This window comes from Octopus bimaculoides, chromosome 1 (genome assembly GCF_046866305.1).
Source record: "Octopus bimaculoides isolate indiv1 chromosome 1, ASM4686630v1, whole genome shotgun sequence".
Classification (NCBI taxonomy): Eukaryota; Metazoa; Mollusca; class Cephalopoda; order Octopoda; family Octopodidae; genus Octopus; species Octopus bimaculoides.
Window position 1 is genome coordinate 62,774,835 of NC_142928.1, and position 20,388 is coordinate 62,795,222.

The 20,388-nt window shown below is 34.3% G+C and overlaps 1 protein-coding gene across 1 annotated transcript in view; it reads right to left on the reverse strand.

Annotated features, from left to right (window-relative positions):
* The window catches only part of LOC106871800 (lysozyme), a 141,321-nt gene that overhangs the window by 55,292 nt on the left and 65,641 nt on the right, over nt 1-20,388 (reverse strand). The window contains exon 4 of the mRNA XM_014918442.3: nt 5,248-5,350. Coding sequence (XP_014773928.1) covers nt 5,248-5,350 — 103 coding nt within the window. The remainder of the gene's footprint in view (nt 1-5,247; nt 5,351-20,388) is intronic.

A 20,388-nucleotide genomic window follows, 5' to 3' on the forward strand; every position in this document is an offset into this window, starting at 1 on the left:
GAGGCTGTTCTTAGAGCACTATAAAAGAAAATGGAAGATACAACACGTCTGTGGCAAGGAGATTGCACTGCGCTATAGGGAGTGATTTTCAATTCAAAACATTCGAGATCTTTCTTTGTGGATACGATCATGGATACATGAATGTCAACAACGTGAAAGTAGTAATCTAGTTGAATCTCGTTTTAGTTTTGTCGTTAGTTCGTGCATGAATTATTTTGTATTTATTTAAGAAATGTTAGGCCACATTTACGATACAGTTTTAGCTAAGGTAAACATCTTTGTTTGTCAGAAGAGATTACCAGTAATATTGACGAGAGGTCTAACATTTGAAGAGAATGCGTGGAGGGGGGCATGTTATTTGCTGCTCTTGTTTTGGGACGGTGGGTTGATCTCTTGTTTTAAGAACTGATTTTTTACAGTAGTAGGTAACAATTTGGACATGATCCCTTCGAGGAAAATTTAGAGGTACGTGTCCATGCAGCCAGTTCAATTCCACCTGGGTGTCTAAAATATATATGGATAATTCTTAAGTTTAGAAAATGAGTAAAGCTGAAATGCTAGTATCATAAATATAGGATTGAACGTTCTCAGAAATAATAGCAAGTAAGTCGCTGTATAACATAGACTGTGTGGAATACAAAACTGAACTAGGTGTCAACAATGTTTCATAGAGCTTGACCAGGGTGACCACCATATGTACTAGTTGAAATAGTACGAGCTGCGTGGAAACCTACTTTCGATGATACATAAGGAGGCATAGCACGCATCGTTGTGTTCTGAAGCTTCTCGTACCAATCAAATGCGAAAATGTGACGAATTTCAAGGGAATAACACTAATTGTTTTCATTAAATGTTTAGAATGCCTGATCTTAAAAGTAATTGACATAGGCGAGTAAGTCTATAGTAGTATAAAACATATGTGTTCCTAAAGGATTTAGTGAAATTCGAGGCGTTGGCTGAGATTGCTATTAATGGATGTCAGCATCACGTATGAGATAGTGAAATTGAGTGCGATAAGATGTTTGTACGTCCAATAGGGAGTGAATGAGTGAGTGAACAAACGAGTGAACGAACGAGCGATCGAGCGAATGAACGAGCGAGCAAACGAGCGGCCGACCGACCAACCGACCCAACTACCAACGGACCGACCGACCGACCGACGGACAGATTTAGCTTGCTGGAGAGATATATACAGCCGAAGAGAAAGCAAACGATAAAGACTGAAGTGGGCCTTTTTTCTTCGATAGCAGTTTCCAAGGAGGATTAGCTTTCGATTTTTCCAATGCGCGAAGTCCTATACAACAATATTGCCATTAATGTTCATTGTTTAATCATCATGTTAAAATCTTCTATGGAGTTCGCCTTTCATTGCCAAATCAAATAAAATTATGCAGATTGTAATCGTGCAATTAACCTAAGGTGTTTAAATAAATTACTTTTGTTAATAGCTTTCGTCTCTTTCCATCTTTTTAGAGATAAAAATACACGTTATCGTTCATAGTACGAAACATTTAATATCTCATTTATGTTTCATTTACAAACACGTCGGCCGAGTTCACGACCTACTTTCTCTTCTGTGCATTATGCACCTCAGTTCTCGTGTGCTAGTAATTTCTGAATATTATGAATCTTTTCTATATGCTTTTATTTGAAAATCAATATTCTAATTTTGCATATGTAAAGGAGAAAATTGGCAAATACAGCGTATTTAATTTAACATCTATATTTCTTTAGCAAGTAATCTAAATATGGAGATTGGCGCTTTATACTGAACTGATTTATTCCTAATCCGTCGAATCGCGATATCATTGTAATTTTTTATGATGGTAAATGATCAAGGAATAATACTGCACTTCATATTTAGCCTTTTATACAAATGTCACTTTCCATAGAGGTCCTTGCTACCTATTCACAATTCTGTGAAATTAGAGATAACGATAATGGATTAATTAATATTATTACTTATGTATGATTGGGGTGAATTTTAAGAATGTGAAAAAGAGGATAAAAAGAAACTTTAGTGCTAAAACCATATAATTGCAATACGACTGTCTTTACCGACACAACAACCCAACCTCTACACATGTCCATAATCGAAACGGGATTCACAACAGACAAGTACCCAACAGACTGAAATGTGCCCAGAAGATTCACAGAGTACGGAGAGTTTAAAAGCTCTATATTAATTTTCATATATTTTACATCAGTGCGTCACCAACGAATGACTGAAATTCACAGCACAAGATGACATCAAACGACTCCACAACACTGAAGAAATCACTTGCAATGAGTATTGAAATAGTCCTAATTAGGATGATTGTAACCCTTGTTCACAGGTATATGTGAAGGCGCATAACTCAGTGCTTAGAGCGTCAGTATCACAATCATGAGGTAGTGAGTTAGATTCCCAGACGGAGCCGTGTGCTGTGTTCTTCAGTAAGACACTTTATTTCACGTTACTCCAGTTCACTCTGCTGTAGAAATGAGTTGCGATGTCACTGGTGCTAAGCTGTATCGACCTTTGCTTTTCCGTTAGATAATATCAGTGGCATGAAGAGGGGAGGCTGGTATGCAAAAGTGACTGCTGGCCTCCCACAAACAACCTTGCCCGAACTTGTTCCTCGGAGGGGAACTTTCTAGTTGCAATCCTATGGTCATTCAATACCGAAGGGATCTTCACCTTTCTCATTGGTATATGTTGCGGAATGACTTCAAGAATACAGGTGTGTGTATGCTGTCTGTGTTGCTTTGTGCTTCCATGTGTACGTGTGTTTATTGTGTGTGAGTGGGTATGTATATAAATTAACACCCATGCTTCAATGTATGTTATTGCAAGAAACACTCCCACGCAAGACACAGGTTACATCATATCCATTGAGTAACAATTGATGCTGTTTAACTTATTCATTCATATTAACCTCCAATCTATTTACTTCTCAATCTTACAACGTTATTGTAATATATATGGGATATAGTATAATGATATGTCAATATTGCTTAAAATCTCATTTCCTTATTGAGTATATGAACTATTTGGATTATAACATCAAAAACAATTGGCAAGTGTGAAGTCATCGACCAATAATTTTCAGCCGAAGACTTATATTACACTGGAATAGAATTTAGACATCGAGAAGAGATTTATCCATAAAAAGCAATGTTCTTCTAACAGAAATTTATTTAAAAGCAATTTCCTATTTTTATATGCATTCACAATCAGTTTCCTATATTTACGTAGCAACATATATTTTTAAATGACACTGAACACCAGGCAAATTCGTATGATCGACACTGTATTGTCAACATCACCAACATTTGAGGAAGTAGCTTATTTTCTTTTTCTCGCTTGTTCCTGTTTTACAAAAGCAAATTCTTTCTGTGTAGATACGTATTATTCGGAATTAAATTCCTTCAAGTTATTTGAAAATGTCGCGTAGTGTAGGAACTTTTCGTGAAAAGAATGTCTCCCTTGGGCAAATATCAGATATCTATGAGAAAAACTGTGACATGTAAGATGCACATATCATATATATATATATATATATATATATATATATATATATATATATATATATATATATATATATATGTATGTGTGTGGTTGGGTGCATTTGTGTTTGCGTGTATGGGCGTGTGTGTGTCTGTGTGCGTCTCTCTGTGTGTCTATGTGTTTGCGTATGTTGTAGTGTATGAATGTATATGTGTATATTTAAACAAAAAATCAATTAATAGTTGAACAAGTATTACTGTTATGTGTTGTATCATAATGTCTTCCTGCAGCTATAGCAACAATATGCTACTATATGTACATAGGTTACATTATGTTTTTTTTTTAATGCTAGTTTCATATTTACTGAGGCAGAAAATATCTGAACTATAAACGTTTTTGTTTTGCCTCTTAATGAAATTACATTTAAAATGCTTTATAGTCGTAGGCCACTTGCTTTTAAAGCATCTTATCATTCTCAATCACCACTTGACTTGGAAACAAACATTGATTTAATTTATACAAACAATGATATTTGATTGCGTGCAATATTTATTTTCATTCTAAAAGTATGAAATGCACTTAAGTGGAAGAAAGTAAGTGGTGTCTAAATTTTTCCAGTTAATAAATAATAAAATACAAATGTGAGCTTCCAAGGAGCCAATTTTGCGATAGATTTTCGATTCCCAGTTGAGGAAATTTTTCTTTCTTTACATTGTTATTTTCCATGAAAACTTTATGAATGTCGCAACACGTTTTTAACCATGATGGAGCAACTATACACTTAAGTTGGGACGATCAACCAGAATTTCATCATAAATCTATCCTTATATGTAACTCAGGTCTAAACACGAAAACATAAAATCGAATACATATGACCATTACTTAACATCGATTGCTAAGATATAACAGTCTATGATATTTTTGCTGGAGGGATAACACAGAGGCAACAAAATAATATAAGACATTTAATTGTTTTGGATTTTCTTCAGCGTTCTTATCAGAAATATTTGTACGGAACATTGATAGGATTTTGAATAGCGTTAAAAATATGAGCTAAATCGTCTCCTTAATATAATGTGGAGAGAATGTATGTTTTTTTTTAACAAAGTAGAACGAAGCTAAGAAAGTCTACCTCTATTGAGGCCCGTTGTAACTAAAGAAATATGGATGTAATTTGTAAATATAATTCTTTATTTAAGAGATGAGGAATTATGTACATTATTTACATTAGACTGATATTTGTCCTCATCTTGTTCGTTGTTAAAACGGCGTTTCGGCTGATATGCCCTCCAAACTTTATCAGGTGTCTTGGGGAAATTTCGAACTTGGGTTCTCATTACTACAGTATTTTTCGATGTTATTATTATTATGATTATTATTATTAGTAGTAGTAGTAGTAGTAGTAGTAGTAGTAGTATTGTTATTCAGGTCACTGCCTGGAATCGAACTCGAGATATTGGGGTTAGTAGCCTCCGCTCTTATCCACAACGCCATATGCCCCAAGACACCTGATGAAGGCTGGAGGATATATCAGCTGAAATGCTGTGTTAACAAGAAAGAAGATAAGTACAAATATCTGTCAAATGTAAATGATGTAAATAATGAAAGTAATTTGAAGTTTTGATTTCCACAAACCATTTCTGCACTGGTAATTTCAAAGCATTTATGGAATTATTTTTTAAATTTTACTGAGTGTTATTTTCTTTAATGTTCTATGACGAAATTTCAGAGAAATAACAAATATTAAATAAACTTACTTCCAAATAGTCGCCCGCATTCTATCCATTCTTCAAAAGTGAGGTGAAAGTAACCACAACCGCTTCCCTGTTCACATAATGTCGTGGTACAATTTGATTCTACCTATAATTTGAAATATCAGTAGTATTTTAATGCACAGTTTGAATATATATTTATTCAAAAGTTTATTGTTACGATGCTAATATTTCATATATTAAGACGGCGAGCCGGCACAAACGTTAGCGCACCGGGCAAACTGCTTAGAAAGTAGCAGTTAAACACCGGGGTCGATTTAAGTGATTTATCCTTCCCTCAAAATTATTGGCCGTGTCCCATAATTTGAAACCGATATTTGATACACTCTCCTGGTTGGTGATAACTTAAACATTACGAGCTGTAACATCACTTCTCGATCGCTGAATGGTTTTAGCTGTTTTATCTCATACACATCAATTCCAGTCTGGCTACCGGTTCCCTCTTCACTCACGGTTCATATACAGTTATTGAGATTAGGCATCCAACCAAGGTAGCAGCCATTTATATTTCAATAGTCTAAAAGCGACTTTCTATATGATGGAGCTGACATTCCTCTTTTTACTAAGAGTAAAAATACATTTATACCCTTCGCACAGATAAAGCAATAGCATAATATATAATGTGATACATGATTTCATTTAACATTTCCTTATGTTCAATGTGATGCACTATAAATAATTGAGGCAAAGCCTCATTAAAATATGTGTGCTGTATCAAAGGATGCTTAACTTCTAAATAGTCCAGTCCATTTAAAATAGAAAGAAACCGACTTGCAAGCTTTGCTGGTACAATACCAAGGAGGTATTTTCCTTCAGATTGCAGTGATAGATTTGAGTGTTACTATTAGTATGACATCCCAACAAATAGGCGAAGCCAAAGTGTTTTGCTCTCAATACTCCCCCATGACGGAACTTACCATGCTAATTTCCCTTACAGTGGATTCTTATACAACACAAATTTTGACGTATTTATTCGAGGAGAAATATTCAACTCCGCATAATAACAGTCAATTTGGTACCATCATACTCGAAGTAGTGAACCAAGAATTGGAAAAATTACACCACTATTGATGAGAAAAACAGAAACGTATATGAAGTAGTAAATCTGATCAAGGACGACGTGAAAGAAAGACCCGTGAATATAAAATTAATTAAACACAGTGGAGAATGAACCTAGCAATAATTCGACATCTGTGTACTTGATTTTCACTTACTACAATCTACCACCGAGTCACTGAGTATTTCCTTCTGAACTGGATTTGGTTGGAATTCTCCGCACTATTTTCACCTCAACTCACATAGCAACACCTTAAAATGTATAGAAAATTATCATTTATCATTTCTACATTTTCAGCTTTTTTTTTTCTAAAGAATTTGCTTTATGTACTGGCAATAAATGTAAATATTAGATTATATTTTCGATGTCTTTAAGGCTAAAATCAGAAGGATACTGGCGTGCTAATATTTTCACTTTCGTTTTCCTAACTTTGATTCAAATCTTGCAGGATATTTCTACACTTAACGACATTGTAATACACAGTTATACCTGTAATGACACTATAAAATAGGAAATAGATTTTTTAAACTATGCCATTCCTTCGAAATCCTCGTAGGTAAGCCATTTTCATCAGATTGGCAACATGCGTTGGACCATCGTTGGAACCTGTCAAGCCACAATTCATAGGAGAATTTAGTTTTCATTTCGAAATCTTTCTCTTTATTTCAAACGATTCTACAGCTGTCTTGCATCTTCATCAAATTTTCAAACAAACGTTCAGTGTTAAATGCGTCCATATGCAATTTGACATTTCTAGTTTTATTATCCTCACTCAAAAATATTTATTGGAGTTAATTCCTTATGATTTAGAGCGATTGAGGTACTACTCGCTTGAATAACCTCTATTGAGTGCCAACGCTGTGTAATTAAGCCTCAACAATAATACCAACAATGAGACACAAACAAAGCAATAAAGATATACTAATGCTTCATTTATTTTATAGATTTTCATGTTTGTTAAATTTTAAAGATTTTGCTAAACTTTAAAGATCTGGTAAGATGAGATGCAAAAGACTTGATGCTTTCAAGTTTGAGTCTACAATAATTATAAGAATATGTTTTGGACAACTGGATTTACTACTAAAAGAACGTCTATGATGACTAAGAATAATCCATTGCGTCTATCACCGGATTAATCTAAAGGTTCACAAAGAAATAAACCATCTTCCACAGCCCTCAAAATGACAACAATCTCTATCATACTCATCATGCATTGCCTTATCTTACTACTTAGAGTGAAACTATTACCTCTAATAAGGTGGAAAACTGAATATTAAACGAAAGACCTTTGCAGATTCTCTACAAGCTAGAGTGCTTTTCTTATTTTATTTTTATTTTTGTTTGAAGCTAATCACTACAAATATCGGCAAAAGAAGTTTCTTCATTAATGTTATCCCAAGAAAACATTTAAGGTACAGCCGCGAAATACTTCAAGGAATATTGGCTATAGATTAAAATTCCTGTAATCCGATAAGTATTTTGATATGTAAAGTCTTCCATGTGAAGCTTTGTGCGAAACCCCAAGTCATGATTATATAAACTTTATTTAGAAGCACAAACATTGAAGAAGAACGTTTGAAATTGTTCTAAAATACTTTATTCAAGAAATGTATATTTGTAAGGTATTCGGCGTCTTACATTTTTAGTCAACTCCAGTGAAAATAATTCCCTTCACACGCACATACACACATATGTTCTTTCTTGATGTGCCTACAAGACTTGTTCACTCCTTTTCTATTTTTGTTGTTGTTAGTTCTTGTCGTCGTCGTAGGATGGGATTAAATATGGTTCGGCGCATGGGAAAGGTACTGCTGTTGAGGTTATAATATTCTGAAACCTTTCTGACCCATCTGAATCAATAAATTTAATTTACCGTCCGTAATACGTTTCATTTCTCTACTACTTTTTATCTAACTTTCTCTATCTCGGTCTCTCTATATGTACTCATACATATTCATGTATGTGTGTATTTGTAAATGTATGAAAATATGTACGTATATCACGACTACATATATATATATATATATATATACATACAATTCTGTAAATAATAATAAGGGTTTTTATAAGCTCAAAGCTTATAGCGACGAACATATGGGAAATTATTTAAAACTCGACACCGCTTAAGAACACCATTCGCACTGAACGCATGTATATATTTATATGTGTGTATATATATATATATATATATATATACATACTTACATACATACATATTTATACATGTAAACACATATACACACACACGCACATATATATATATATACATGCATCTATATATAATTTATTGATATAAATTTTGTGTGTATATCGGCGTACATTTGTATTGCTGTGTTTGCACATATGTATCAATATGTGTAGTAATCTGATTATGTGCGCATTTATGCTCAGCTTTCCTTGGGAATGTCACACCTGAGTTATCGAGAGATTTGTTGACAAGGAATAAGGATTTATCAATGTTTTTTTTAGCAATGCTTCAGCGTTCAGATATAGATAAGGTAAGATACATTGCATAATCAAGCGATGACGTCAACATAGCTGTAAACGGACACCCTACGTTCAGAATTGCCAAATGACTGATGTTGCGTTAGTTGTTGTCGATGTTCTGGCTACTTTAATCTTCACTTGGGATTTCAAATATGTCGACCTCAAAATTTTAAGGGAATTTATTACTACGCTTTCAAATATGACCTTTGATTAATAAACTGCATTTGCGGTTTTACAGGATTTTATCTCTCCCTAACCACTCTCTGCACCTTTCTCTAGATTTCTCACTCCCTGCCTCTCTCCCTATGTATATATACATCCATAAATACACACACACACACACAGACATGCATTCACACATATATATATGTGTATGGTGCATTATATATGATTGCATGTATACATGCATACATGCATAAATGGGAGCCTGTGTATGTCTGCATTATTGTTATATGCTTCTTTATAAAAACAAGGTTACCACATACGGATTGACAGCATAAAGTAATAAATACCTTTAGTACATCGAGAAGTTGATTATGGCATAGTATGTTCCTTGTAAAGCATGACGCGTCTCCTCTTTGTACAACTCTGATGCTAAAGTTTGGTGCTAGCCATAATAAGGATAATATATATGCATATATATGCGCAGTACATTTATCCTGTCTTCGGTCCAGTGAACAGAGTTGTTATTATTTCAGTCTCTCCCAGTAGCAGAACTGTTTCAGTGACTGAGACATCTTGATGAAGTAGCGATAAATTAGCTCGAGTCCCGCTATTGATATTACACTGTGGTGTGACCATAGTAGAGTGTAGCATTCCAGACATTAGAGGCCAATTGTTTTTCATGGAACCAGCATAATTTCCTGTTCCTTTTTTATTCTTTACAAACAATACACAATTCTTCAAGTGAACTACAATACTCTCCTATTTCTAGCATATTGGATGTCCACCTAGTGGTCATCCCTTCTTATACGCATGTAATACATTTTTTTCTGAATTATCAGATTTTTATATACTAGACCACTGGTTTTAAATTGAAATTAATATTCAATTTATCACCCTCAGTATATATATATATAGTTAATCAAATATATTCAATGAGAAAGCAATATATTGAATTCTTTAATAAGTGCTCTTGGTAGGGAAATGCCTAAAACATTAAAGTATTTAGACATTTAATAAAAGCTATTATATATTATATTATAAAATACGTGCAGGAAAATTACATCAGAAAATCATCACAGAAGATATGAGTTCAAAATAATATTGCATTAATAGATAGATGTATAAATATATTAGCTAAATGTATAAATATATATATTTATATATACCAAAATTAATTATACAAAGTTGTACTTCACTCACATCCTCATATTTGTTCTTATTCTTACTGCTACTCTTTTTCTGCCCTTTTTAAAAAAGCCAAACCCACTGTACCTATTGTTAACTGTTTCTTACATGTATTAACCCTCCCAACCACTTATACCCTCTGACGAAGCCTAGAGGCACATTCATCATCCAAACTTTATCTGCCCATCCCTACAGAACACTGAAGTGATGGAGATAGCATGGAGGATTTCGTTGCTTCTTAGCAGAAACGGCTGTAAGAAACTGGCATCTTTTGCTCTTTTCTGTAATATTAGTACATGCGTATGCAATACATGGTAATATATGTGTATGCATTCATCTAATACATTCTAATACTTTAGAATAAATTGACATACTAAAATGTCTACCGGCTGATGTATGTCGTTTTTATATCCTCTCCATTTTCTTATCTGTCGTATAAATTAATGGTAAACCACTTTTTTACCATAGCCCATATATAACACTCAATTTCGAGCTTGCCACGCAATAACTAGCACTTGGGTACAAATAAATGTGTACACTACCAGCAGTATATTGGATAGGTACTATACCTTAGTTGGTTGGTTTCCCAACCTCTAACTCACACATAAATATATTTATATAGATATCTATTAATACAATACTGTTTTAATCTTCTGTGATGATTTTTTGATGTACTTTTCCTGCACTTATTTTATAATATAATATAATATAATATATATACATGTGTGTGTGTATGCACACATACACATATAGAGAGAGATTGAGCGAGAGAGAGAAGTGGTAGCAGTGACTCTCTTTTTGTCTTTTTTCACAGCGTATTGTACTTTAATTTACAATACTCAAATATATTTAGGGGGACCAATGACGTGTATATTATATTTGATATAATCAGTTTTTCAAACACTTTTTTGCATTTCCATAATTTATCACTTCACCATCTTATAGCAAAGCGTTAAAAATCTTATCTTAACTTTAATAGCCTTCAGTATCAGCTTGAAAGGAAACAAATCTAGCAAAAACAAGGAAAATTATTAACAAATTTTTTTATAACATCTCATTTTCCCATTAGAACCCAAATGCTTCCTGCTATAATTCAGAATATTGCGTGACAAGAATTTCTCATATAAACACACTGCCAATAAAATTCAATACGATGTAAGAAAAAGGATGCGATGTTCACTTTGCTGTTCACAGGCACTACTTTTCGCCTACACCATTCAAATTTTGAACCTACTGCTTCAGCATGTTTTTGAAAGTCTACAAGAAAATATGATAAGGGAACGAATATCAAGAGTTCTTTAAGGATAAAAAGTGGGGAATCTGTTCTGTTAAGGCGCTCAGAAATGAATGGCTTAGAGTTACGAAGAAGAGACGTAATGCTTAAATACATCCCGGATGAAAGGTTTAGCAACGTGTTTTTTTCCAGGGGAGTAAGGAGTGCCGTAGCTATAGCACGCGGAGAAGACTTGTGAAACAAATGTATATTGGTTTAAAGTGTATAATGGTGAACCAGTCCATTATTGCTGCAGTCAGATAACCTGGTGATTATTCCATCATCTGTTGTTGTTGCTTTTTTTGGCCGAACTGCTAAATTACGGGGATCTAAAGAAACAAACACCGGTCGCCAATAAGAAGCCATCTTTGAAATAGAGTGAACAGAGATGAAGCAATATGTCAAGGGGAGCAATTTTTATTTTTTCATGAAGATCTTCATTGTTTTTGGCAAGCATACAGTTACAAGGGTTATTTCATTTTACATACTACTAGATTATAAAGATTAAGCAGTAATGTGTGAATGAGTGTATATGCATATATTTTATGCTCTAACATCACATTTTCTCTCTTGTTATATATATATATGTATATATATATATATATATATATATATATATATATATATATATATATATATATATATATATATATATATATTTAAGTATCAATGGTAATTTACACCTAAAAATTGTGGTTGGCATACAGATATAACATTTTTTTGTACATGCTGAAATTCCATAATTAAATAAAATAATTCAGTCCACTAGAAAATGAAGGATAAAGTAATTACCAAGATATGAATACTTTCTCCATAAGATTCATGTCGGACCTCTCATGACTCAGGTTTGAATATGAATAGGTGTCCAGGAGTCAAATAATTAAGTGACAATTAGTAATACTATAAAAACGATTTGGTGTGTAGTTCTGGTTTGTATTTTTACCTTTTTTTACCTTTTTTCTGATTGCTTTTATTTTTATTTGTGACGTGCACTATATATTCAAGTTAAGTTCTGGTTTGCATTTTTCAATAAATGTAGCCTCTTTATTTAGCCCTTGTTCATTTGAGGTCCTTTCCGTTCATTGGTATAGTGGCAATATTGTGAATTGTGATTGGCGTTCCTTAGCACATCTCTCTATATGACAACTGAGTGGTATTTGACGGTATTTGGCAGAATCGTTACCACGCCGAGCGAAATGCTTAGCGGTATTTCGTCTGCCGTTACGTTCTGAGTTCAAATTCCGCCGAGGTCGACTTTGCCTTTCATCCTTTCGGGGTCGATAAATTAAGTACCAGTTACGCACTGGGGTCGATGTAATCAACTTAATCCGTTCGTCTGTTCTTGTTTGTTCCCTCTATGTTTAGCCCCTTGTGGGCAATAACGAAATAGGTATTGGGTGGTATATTTGTTGTCTATGTAGCGTTGATCCTATATAGTTCTTACTGCAGCTGGAACATGTTATTGCGTATATGAGATTTTCAGAGGCGCATGTGAAGTCAGTTATAATTTCAAACATTTGTCCCTGTTTAGACTGGAATTCTAAGCCGTCAGTTACGTTGGGACATGTTCCACAGTTCGGTCGTCCACATTTTGTAACTCGCTTCCGTTATTTTTGGTATAGTTTTGAATTTGTGAGTATACGCTTTAGTGGTTTTCGTTGTGTGCTGCTTTTAATAATTTTATGTGTGTAGAGAATTTCATACAGCTTAGGATCCTTATCTAGCATTGGAAGATTTTTGGATAGTAGTGTTATCTGTTTCTGGGGTTGTAGGTGGAAATATAATTTTATATTTTTGGAGTCACTGTGTTGTTTGGTTTGACTTCTCTTAGTGTTTATATATTAATTCTTTTTGCACGTTTTATCTCAACACGTATAAACGAAGTTGGGTCGTGTCTGGCAACGAGTATGTTTTTAAGTTCTTCTAGAATAAGCTTTCTGGTGTTTTTTCCGACACTATTCTGCAGATTCTTCTCGCTAAGTTCAATGAGATGTTTATTTAAATATGACTCTGGTGGCATGAGGTAAATAATAAATATAGTTTAGAGTTTGTAGTCTTGTGAAATATGTCGGTTTCTATCTCTTTATTTGCTTTTATTATTATTATATTTAGAAAAGGCAGTTCCTTTTTGCTGTGTTCCATTGTGAATTGTAAATTTGTATTTATGCTATAGAAAAGTCATTTGAATTCCAAAAGCTTCTCCATGTTCTCATTCCAAAGAATGAAACTATTACTCAAATATATTTCCAATTTTCCTGTATGTATTGGGAAAGGGGATTTCTGAATTTCGTGATCGACTCCTGATATACAGAAAGGACCTCAAATCAACGATGACTAAATAAAATGGCTACATTTATTGAAAACTACAAGCATGAATATATAATGGAATTCACATATGAAAGAACTAACGAGAAGGAAAGGAAAAACAGATTTATCTCCCCTTAGCTAAGAGATATTATATCTATTAAATATCTCTATAACTAAAAACATTATATTCATTGATTATCCCCCTTGAGCTATATTCTCCTGTATAACCGCAAAACTGTATCAGTATCATACCAGCTTCGTCGCAAGATTAAATCAAAAACTTATAATGATTTTTTTTTAAATAGAGTCATGATTAGCAAAGCGAAACCGGTCGACTCTGTACATATTGTCATGGATTAAATGATCTTTATCTACACAAACAAGATTGCTGTGGTTTCTCACCTTAAATCTTATTTAAATATATAGATAGATAGATAGATAGATAGATAGATAGATAGATAGATAGATACATACATACATACATACATACATACATACATGTTATACTCATATGTCTATGGTGAGTTATTTTATTACCAAGATTGTTTATTATATTTATGTGCACATGAATGAATATGCCTGTATCAGTATACATATGCAATAAGTATGCCTCAACATCTAAGCTTTGCATAAAATGTTTTACACTAGTAAATATACGCTTATGTTACGTGTGAATATTTAACCGTGTTTATATGTGAATATGCACACGTACGCTTGCGGGAATATATGAGAGCGTGGTTTTTGTGCTTATGCAGTGCAGTGTCTAAATGTGTCTGAGTATACACAACCGTAGAATATGAGTAAAAATTTAGTTACAGGTTATCGAATGGGATGACATCCGTCTCATAAAGATAAAATAAGTCATGAATTATTCGTTCTGCCAATTAACCTCACATCATATCTTGACATCCGAACGGAAAACATGCACCGCACCGATAATATGTCCATTTAATTCTTGGCTAATAATGCGGGCAATCATAATTTTAACAAATTCGTGACAACCATTTTTGTATGCACACACATACACAAATACATATATAAAGCTATATCATGTGTGTGTATATGTGTGTGCATACATTAGGAACGCCGCCTACATGTATATATATATATATATATATATATATATATATATACATTCATATTAGTATCATTATAAACTAGTAAATATGTAAATTGAAGTCTGGAAATTACGGAGAATGTGAAGGGGAAGAATCGTGTGTATAAAAATAAAATGTATTTTAAAGCAAAATTTTGATTTTGTAATGGGTATGAATGTTGATTATAGCTGTAGGTGTTACATGAAATGGAATTTGTAATTGCAAAGCACTTGCATATTTTTATAGAAATTTTTGCAGAAATTTATTTGGTCAAAATATTTATAGCTAAGATCTAAAAGGTGCGGTACCGAATCCTGTATGAAATGTGGAGATTTAAATGCAAGCTTAATGTCTAAAATATAGAAGCACAAGAAATGTAAGTAGATGTGTTTTGAAATCGGTATAAGAGCTGCAGTTAACTACATAGAATGTTTTTAGTAAATAAGATCAAATCGTTTATACGGAAAGTCATGGAATGCGTGTAAAAAAAGAGAAATGCTTCTTTTGAGGGTGAATCTGTAAAAGTTGATTATTAAGAGTATCCGTAACTTGTTATAGTAATAATGGTTATATGGAAACTGATAACACTAGATTTAGACTTTTTCTTCTTTATTTGCAGTGTGACAAGTAGAATATGTTCCTAAAACTTACTGTCATGATAAGGTGAAATAATGTCTAGTCCCCATGTGTTACCGCTGTTTAAGTTTGTAGAATTGTAAGGGAGAACTTTAGAAATACGTTAATATGTAAAGAGTGTTCTACATAATCGTGTTTATGATATTAGAAAATGTTATATATGATAGAATGTTAGATTTTAACTATGGCCAACATATAAACTGAATCATTTTTCACCTAACTTTAACGCGAAAACAGACATTTACAACCTAAACAACTTTATCATCGTATTGTTTAGGTCGATGTAGCGTGTACTACACAACAGTCTTTACTTTCAATGTATTTCTTTTTCCTGAAACAGAGTTGCTGCTTATATCATCTTCCACTTAATTGTTGATGTCTCCAGTTTTATTGTGCTTCGACAATAAAATGGTGAAAATGGTGCAATAATTTTGGCATGAAGACAGCTGCATAAACCATGGTGGTCGTTAGATCTTTGCTCTTAATGTTAAAGTCACAATCACCAAATTCTCCAAATAATGATTTGGCAGATGTTCTTTGTTCAGCATCATTTTCAGAAGCATATTTGGGAAGCTGATTTACATGTAAGGAAAATAGTTCAATTTAAAAGGCAGAAGCTTCACAGATAAAGATATTAAAATTAGTGAGATTGATCTTTCGAAGAAGTTGGACGAGGAGTTTAGACTTCTTGGCATTCACTATTATGTCCAACGAAGAATTCGTTGAATGTTTTCTGGAGTTCCTGATATATTTGATAGAGCGCAGTATTGTCATTTGCTAATTAAAACTGAGACGCGTTGATTGCTAGTAAGCTGGCGAGGCCAAAATCACGCTGTATTTAATAGTCCGCGGTGAAAACGATACCATACGTGGGGGTGCCTAAAAGGCATCGGTTAAGGCGTGTTTTCCACTGTTCGAAGCAGTTCTTGGACTCTCGCGAAGTGGTGCCTTGTAACACCTCCGTTGTATTTTCCTCCACCTCTTCCACATCTACAAAACGGTTTCAATTAAGGACTTTTTTTGTTCGGGGGAACAAAAAGAAGTCCCAGGGAGCATGCCTTTTTGGTCAAAAGTTGTCTCACATTCAAAGTTATGTGCACTGGCACATTGTCGTGATGAAATCATCACCTTCCCTTTTGCCACAGGTCGGGGCGTTTTCGTCTCATCGTGCCTGGCCAACGCTTCGGAACTGCCAAGTAAAATATCTGGTTAACACTTTTACCTGGAAGAATAAATTTTGTGTGGATAATTCCCTCGGCATCGATGTAACATATCTGCATCATCTTGACATTGGATTTCATTTGACGTGCGTTTTTAGGGCGTGGTGACCTCGAATGCTTCCATTGACTTGATTGCTTCTTCGTTTCCGACTCGTTACGTAGCACCAGCTTTCGTCACCAGTGATGACCTTCGAAAAAGTGTTCGTATCAACTTCCAACTGTTCTTTCAGATCACGCATTCAGTGGTGACTGCTTTTGATTTTCCGTGAGCATGCGAAACACAAATTTTGCTGCAACTCTTTTCATTCGCAATTCCTCGTTCAAATTTTGTGGGCAGCAGCTCCAGTATACATCGGTCATATCAACAAGTTTATCAATTGTTCGGCGACGGTATTCCAAATCAGTTCATGAATTTTCTTAATGTTTTCATATATTCGGAAGGTCGACGGTCGCCCTGAACGAAATTTGTTTTCAAGCGACAAGTGACCATTCTTAAAGCGTGAAGACCACTCGTAAACTTATGTTTTTCTCATCGCAGTGTCCTTGTAAGCTGTTTGAATCATGAGAACTGTTTCGGTCGCCGTATTCCCCAGCCGGAAGCACGCTGTACTTTCGTTTCAGTCATTGCAAAAATCAATGAACAGTGGAGAAGCACGACAAAAGAAAGACGCACCACGTGGCAGTAGGATACAACACGGAGACGCCGGTCGGCAGACTGATGCCTGAGGATTGCCTCAAGTGGCTACTAGCGACAAAAGCCTGAACTACAATAGTAGTTATGGAATAAGTTTGAAATAATCGTAGGCATGTGTACCAACAATAATGTAGATGCGAGAACGCAACCCAATTTTATTTCAACCGGGAATAGTTAAGAAAATGTGTTCTCCTAAATTACAAAACCTGATGCCCCATCAAACAGCGCAGGAACCAGTGAGATGAAGTTATTTAGGCAACTAAGATGTTGAAGAACTCTTCACCTGGCATCTCATGTTCCACCGTCAAAAGCACTGTCTAAGTCGCAGTAAGTGAAAGGAGATTGAATTTTCTTGTTCTGTGTTTTGCTGTTGTAGGTGTCTTCCACAGACACTTAGTGCAACTGAACCGCGATAGTCATGAAAGCTAGTGTTATTTAGAAAGACGTTCGAGATTTTTAGAAATATTTTTCTGGTGACGTAGTGCAATGAAATTTTATGGTAGTTACGAAAGAATCATGACCTCTTTTTTTTAATACGGTTTCTTGAAATCCATTTGGGATTCGACAGTCTTTCATAACTTCAGGATCAGAGGAAAAGCTTGGTTTTGAGACGTAACTTCTAATTTCCAGTTAATTTGAAATAAGAAATATGTGGCACTGAAGATGGAGAATTCATACCATATTTGGATTTCAAAACTCTCAGAATGTTGGCCGTACATTGATTCGTAGTTGTTCAGGATAATGTGAGGAAGTTCTCAATAAAACTTCTATCGATTTAGCTGCAACACACGGTGTTGTTTTCAACATTCGAGGATATCTTCTAGGACATGAGATCGTAGTTATCTAGATAACTTTGAAGTTGTATCGGTTTGTGCTTCTATTTACAGTTTTCTATTTCGCTGAGTTTCTTTTGAAACCTATGTTTCAATAATATAGCGAGATAGTTAAGTCTTGATCGTTGACCGCCGATAAATTATCTTTTCATGAAAAGATACCAATCTTACCTTGCCATTTAGAACACGTGTTTCGTGAAGTATTTCCACTTTTATGTATACTGATATTCATAAATAATCAATTTCTTGTCGTACCTTCAACAAAATGATCAAGATATTCTAGATTTTACATAAACTTTCCATTCATTAATAATCGTTCCGCAGCTATTTCCTACGCGTAACAAATATATTCAAGATTAATATATTCATTCGCGTAGTATTTAATCCTCAGCCTAGATCGACCCGGCACTCCACCGTGCCCATGCCATCAACCGCACCGCAGCACTCCTATCGTCTTCACGTACTTCCACCGACCGTATCCACTATTTTTCACCTACCACCAGTCCAACCTCCCTCTAATATACAATCTCACCCACAAATTCTGCGTTCCTTCTTAGTTGCAGCCAGTTTTTCAATCTGAGAGGAAGTAATCTCTGTCTTTCTTCAACTTCTCTTCTTTTGTACCTCCTGACGAAGGATTGAATCCAAAACGTTGGATATTCCACTCCTCATGGGAAGTTTACTATACCCTTTTCACAGTTTTCTATATTTTTTCAGGTCTTGCCGACGCAGAGCTACACAAGTTTCCTAGTATTTTCCATATATATATATATACATATATATATATATATATATATATATATATATATATATATATATATATATATATATATATAGGCGCAGGAGTGTGGTAAGTAGCTTGCTTACCAACCACATGGTTGGTGAGTGGATTTGGTAAACGGAAACTGAAAGAAGCCCGTCGTATATATATATGTGTGTCTGTGTCTGTGTGTGTGTGTGTGTGTGTGTGTGTGTGTGTCTGTGTTTGTCCCCCCAACATCGCTTGGCAACCGATGCTGGTGTGTTTACGTCCCTGTAACCTAGCGGTTCACCAAGCGAGACCGATAGAATAAGTACTAGGCTTACAAAGAATAAGTCCTGGGGCCGATTTACTTGACTAAAGGCGGTGCTCCAGCATGGCCGCAGTCAAATTACTGGAAAAAATAAAAAAGTAAAAGAGTAAAGAGTAATATACATATATATAAAGGTTAGCAGAGTTAGCGGTTGGAATGTCCGTCTAACGGATAGAAATATCCGTTTTTACTACCGGCATAAATTACCTGCGTTAATCCTAGGCATGGATAGGCAAGCATACTATGCTCATAGGAAACAGGCAATAACAAAGTAAACAAGACTTTATCAGGAATCAAATTTAAATTAAACAGAAAATGGAGAAAATCCTTGATCAACAAACAAATTGACGACCATCGATTTTTTTTTTTTTTTTTAATACAAAACTTAACATTTCTAACAGCCGTTGATATGCTATTTCTCCATACTTGTACTTTTTATTTTTATTTTTATCTTTATATCTACCCCTATAACGGTCTCAGCTTGCCCTTGGTTTTTAAATTTAACTGACCAATTATATTGTTGGTGGAACTTTGGTCAATCCCATTACGGAAAACAGGTGGTTAGTCTTTAAAATATATCAGTAAGTATATTAATGTATTAATGCAATAAATTTATGGGCATGTTATTTGGATAAATATTAATTAGTACTATTTACGAATTCTTAAGTATTATTCTTTCTAGACCTATAGGCGAATCCCGTTATACTGAAGTACTTGTTATATTTCTATTATTATTTATACACTCTGGTGCCCCTCAAGAAAGATTAATCCACCAGTTAATTTCCTAGTTTAATCATTTGTTTATCGAATTCATGCGTTACACTGCAAAATGGTATGATTCAAATATATCAAGCCATCTTTCCTCATCTCGAGACCCTGTTTCTTTTCTCCTCTCTTCTCTTCTTTTATTTTATGTATTTCTTTTCACCCTGATGAAGCTCCATCTACCAGATCTGATGTGCCATAGAATATGACGAATATTATCCTCAGAATTGTATTTGGGAGCGCTGGCAGTCATTGGAAGGAGAAACGGCTGTTAGAAATGTTAAGTTTTGTATTTTAAAAAAAATAATAATAATCGATGGTAGTCAATTTGTTT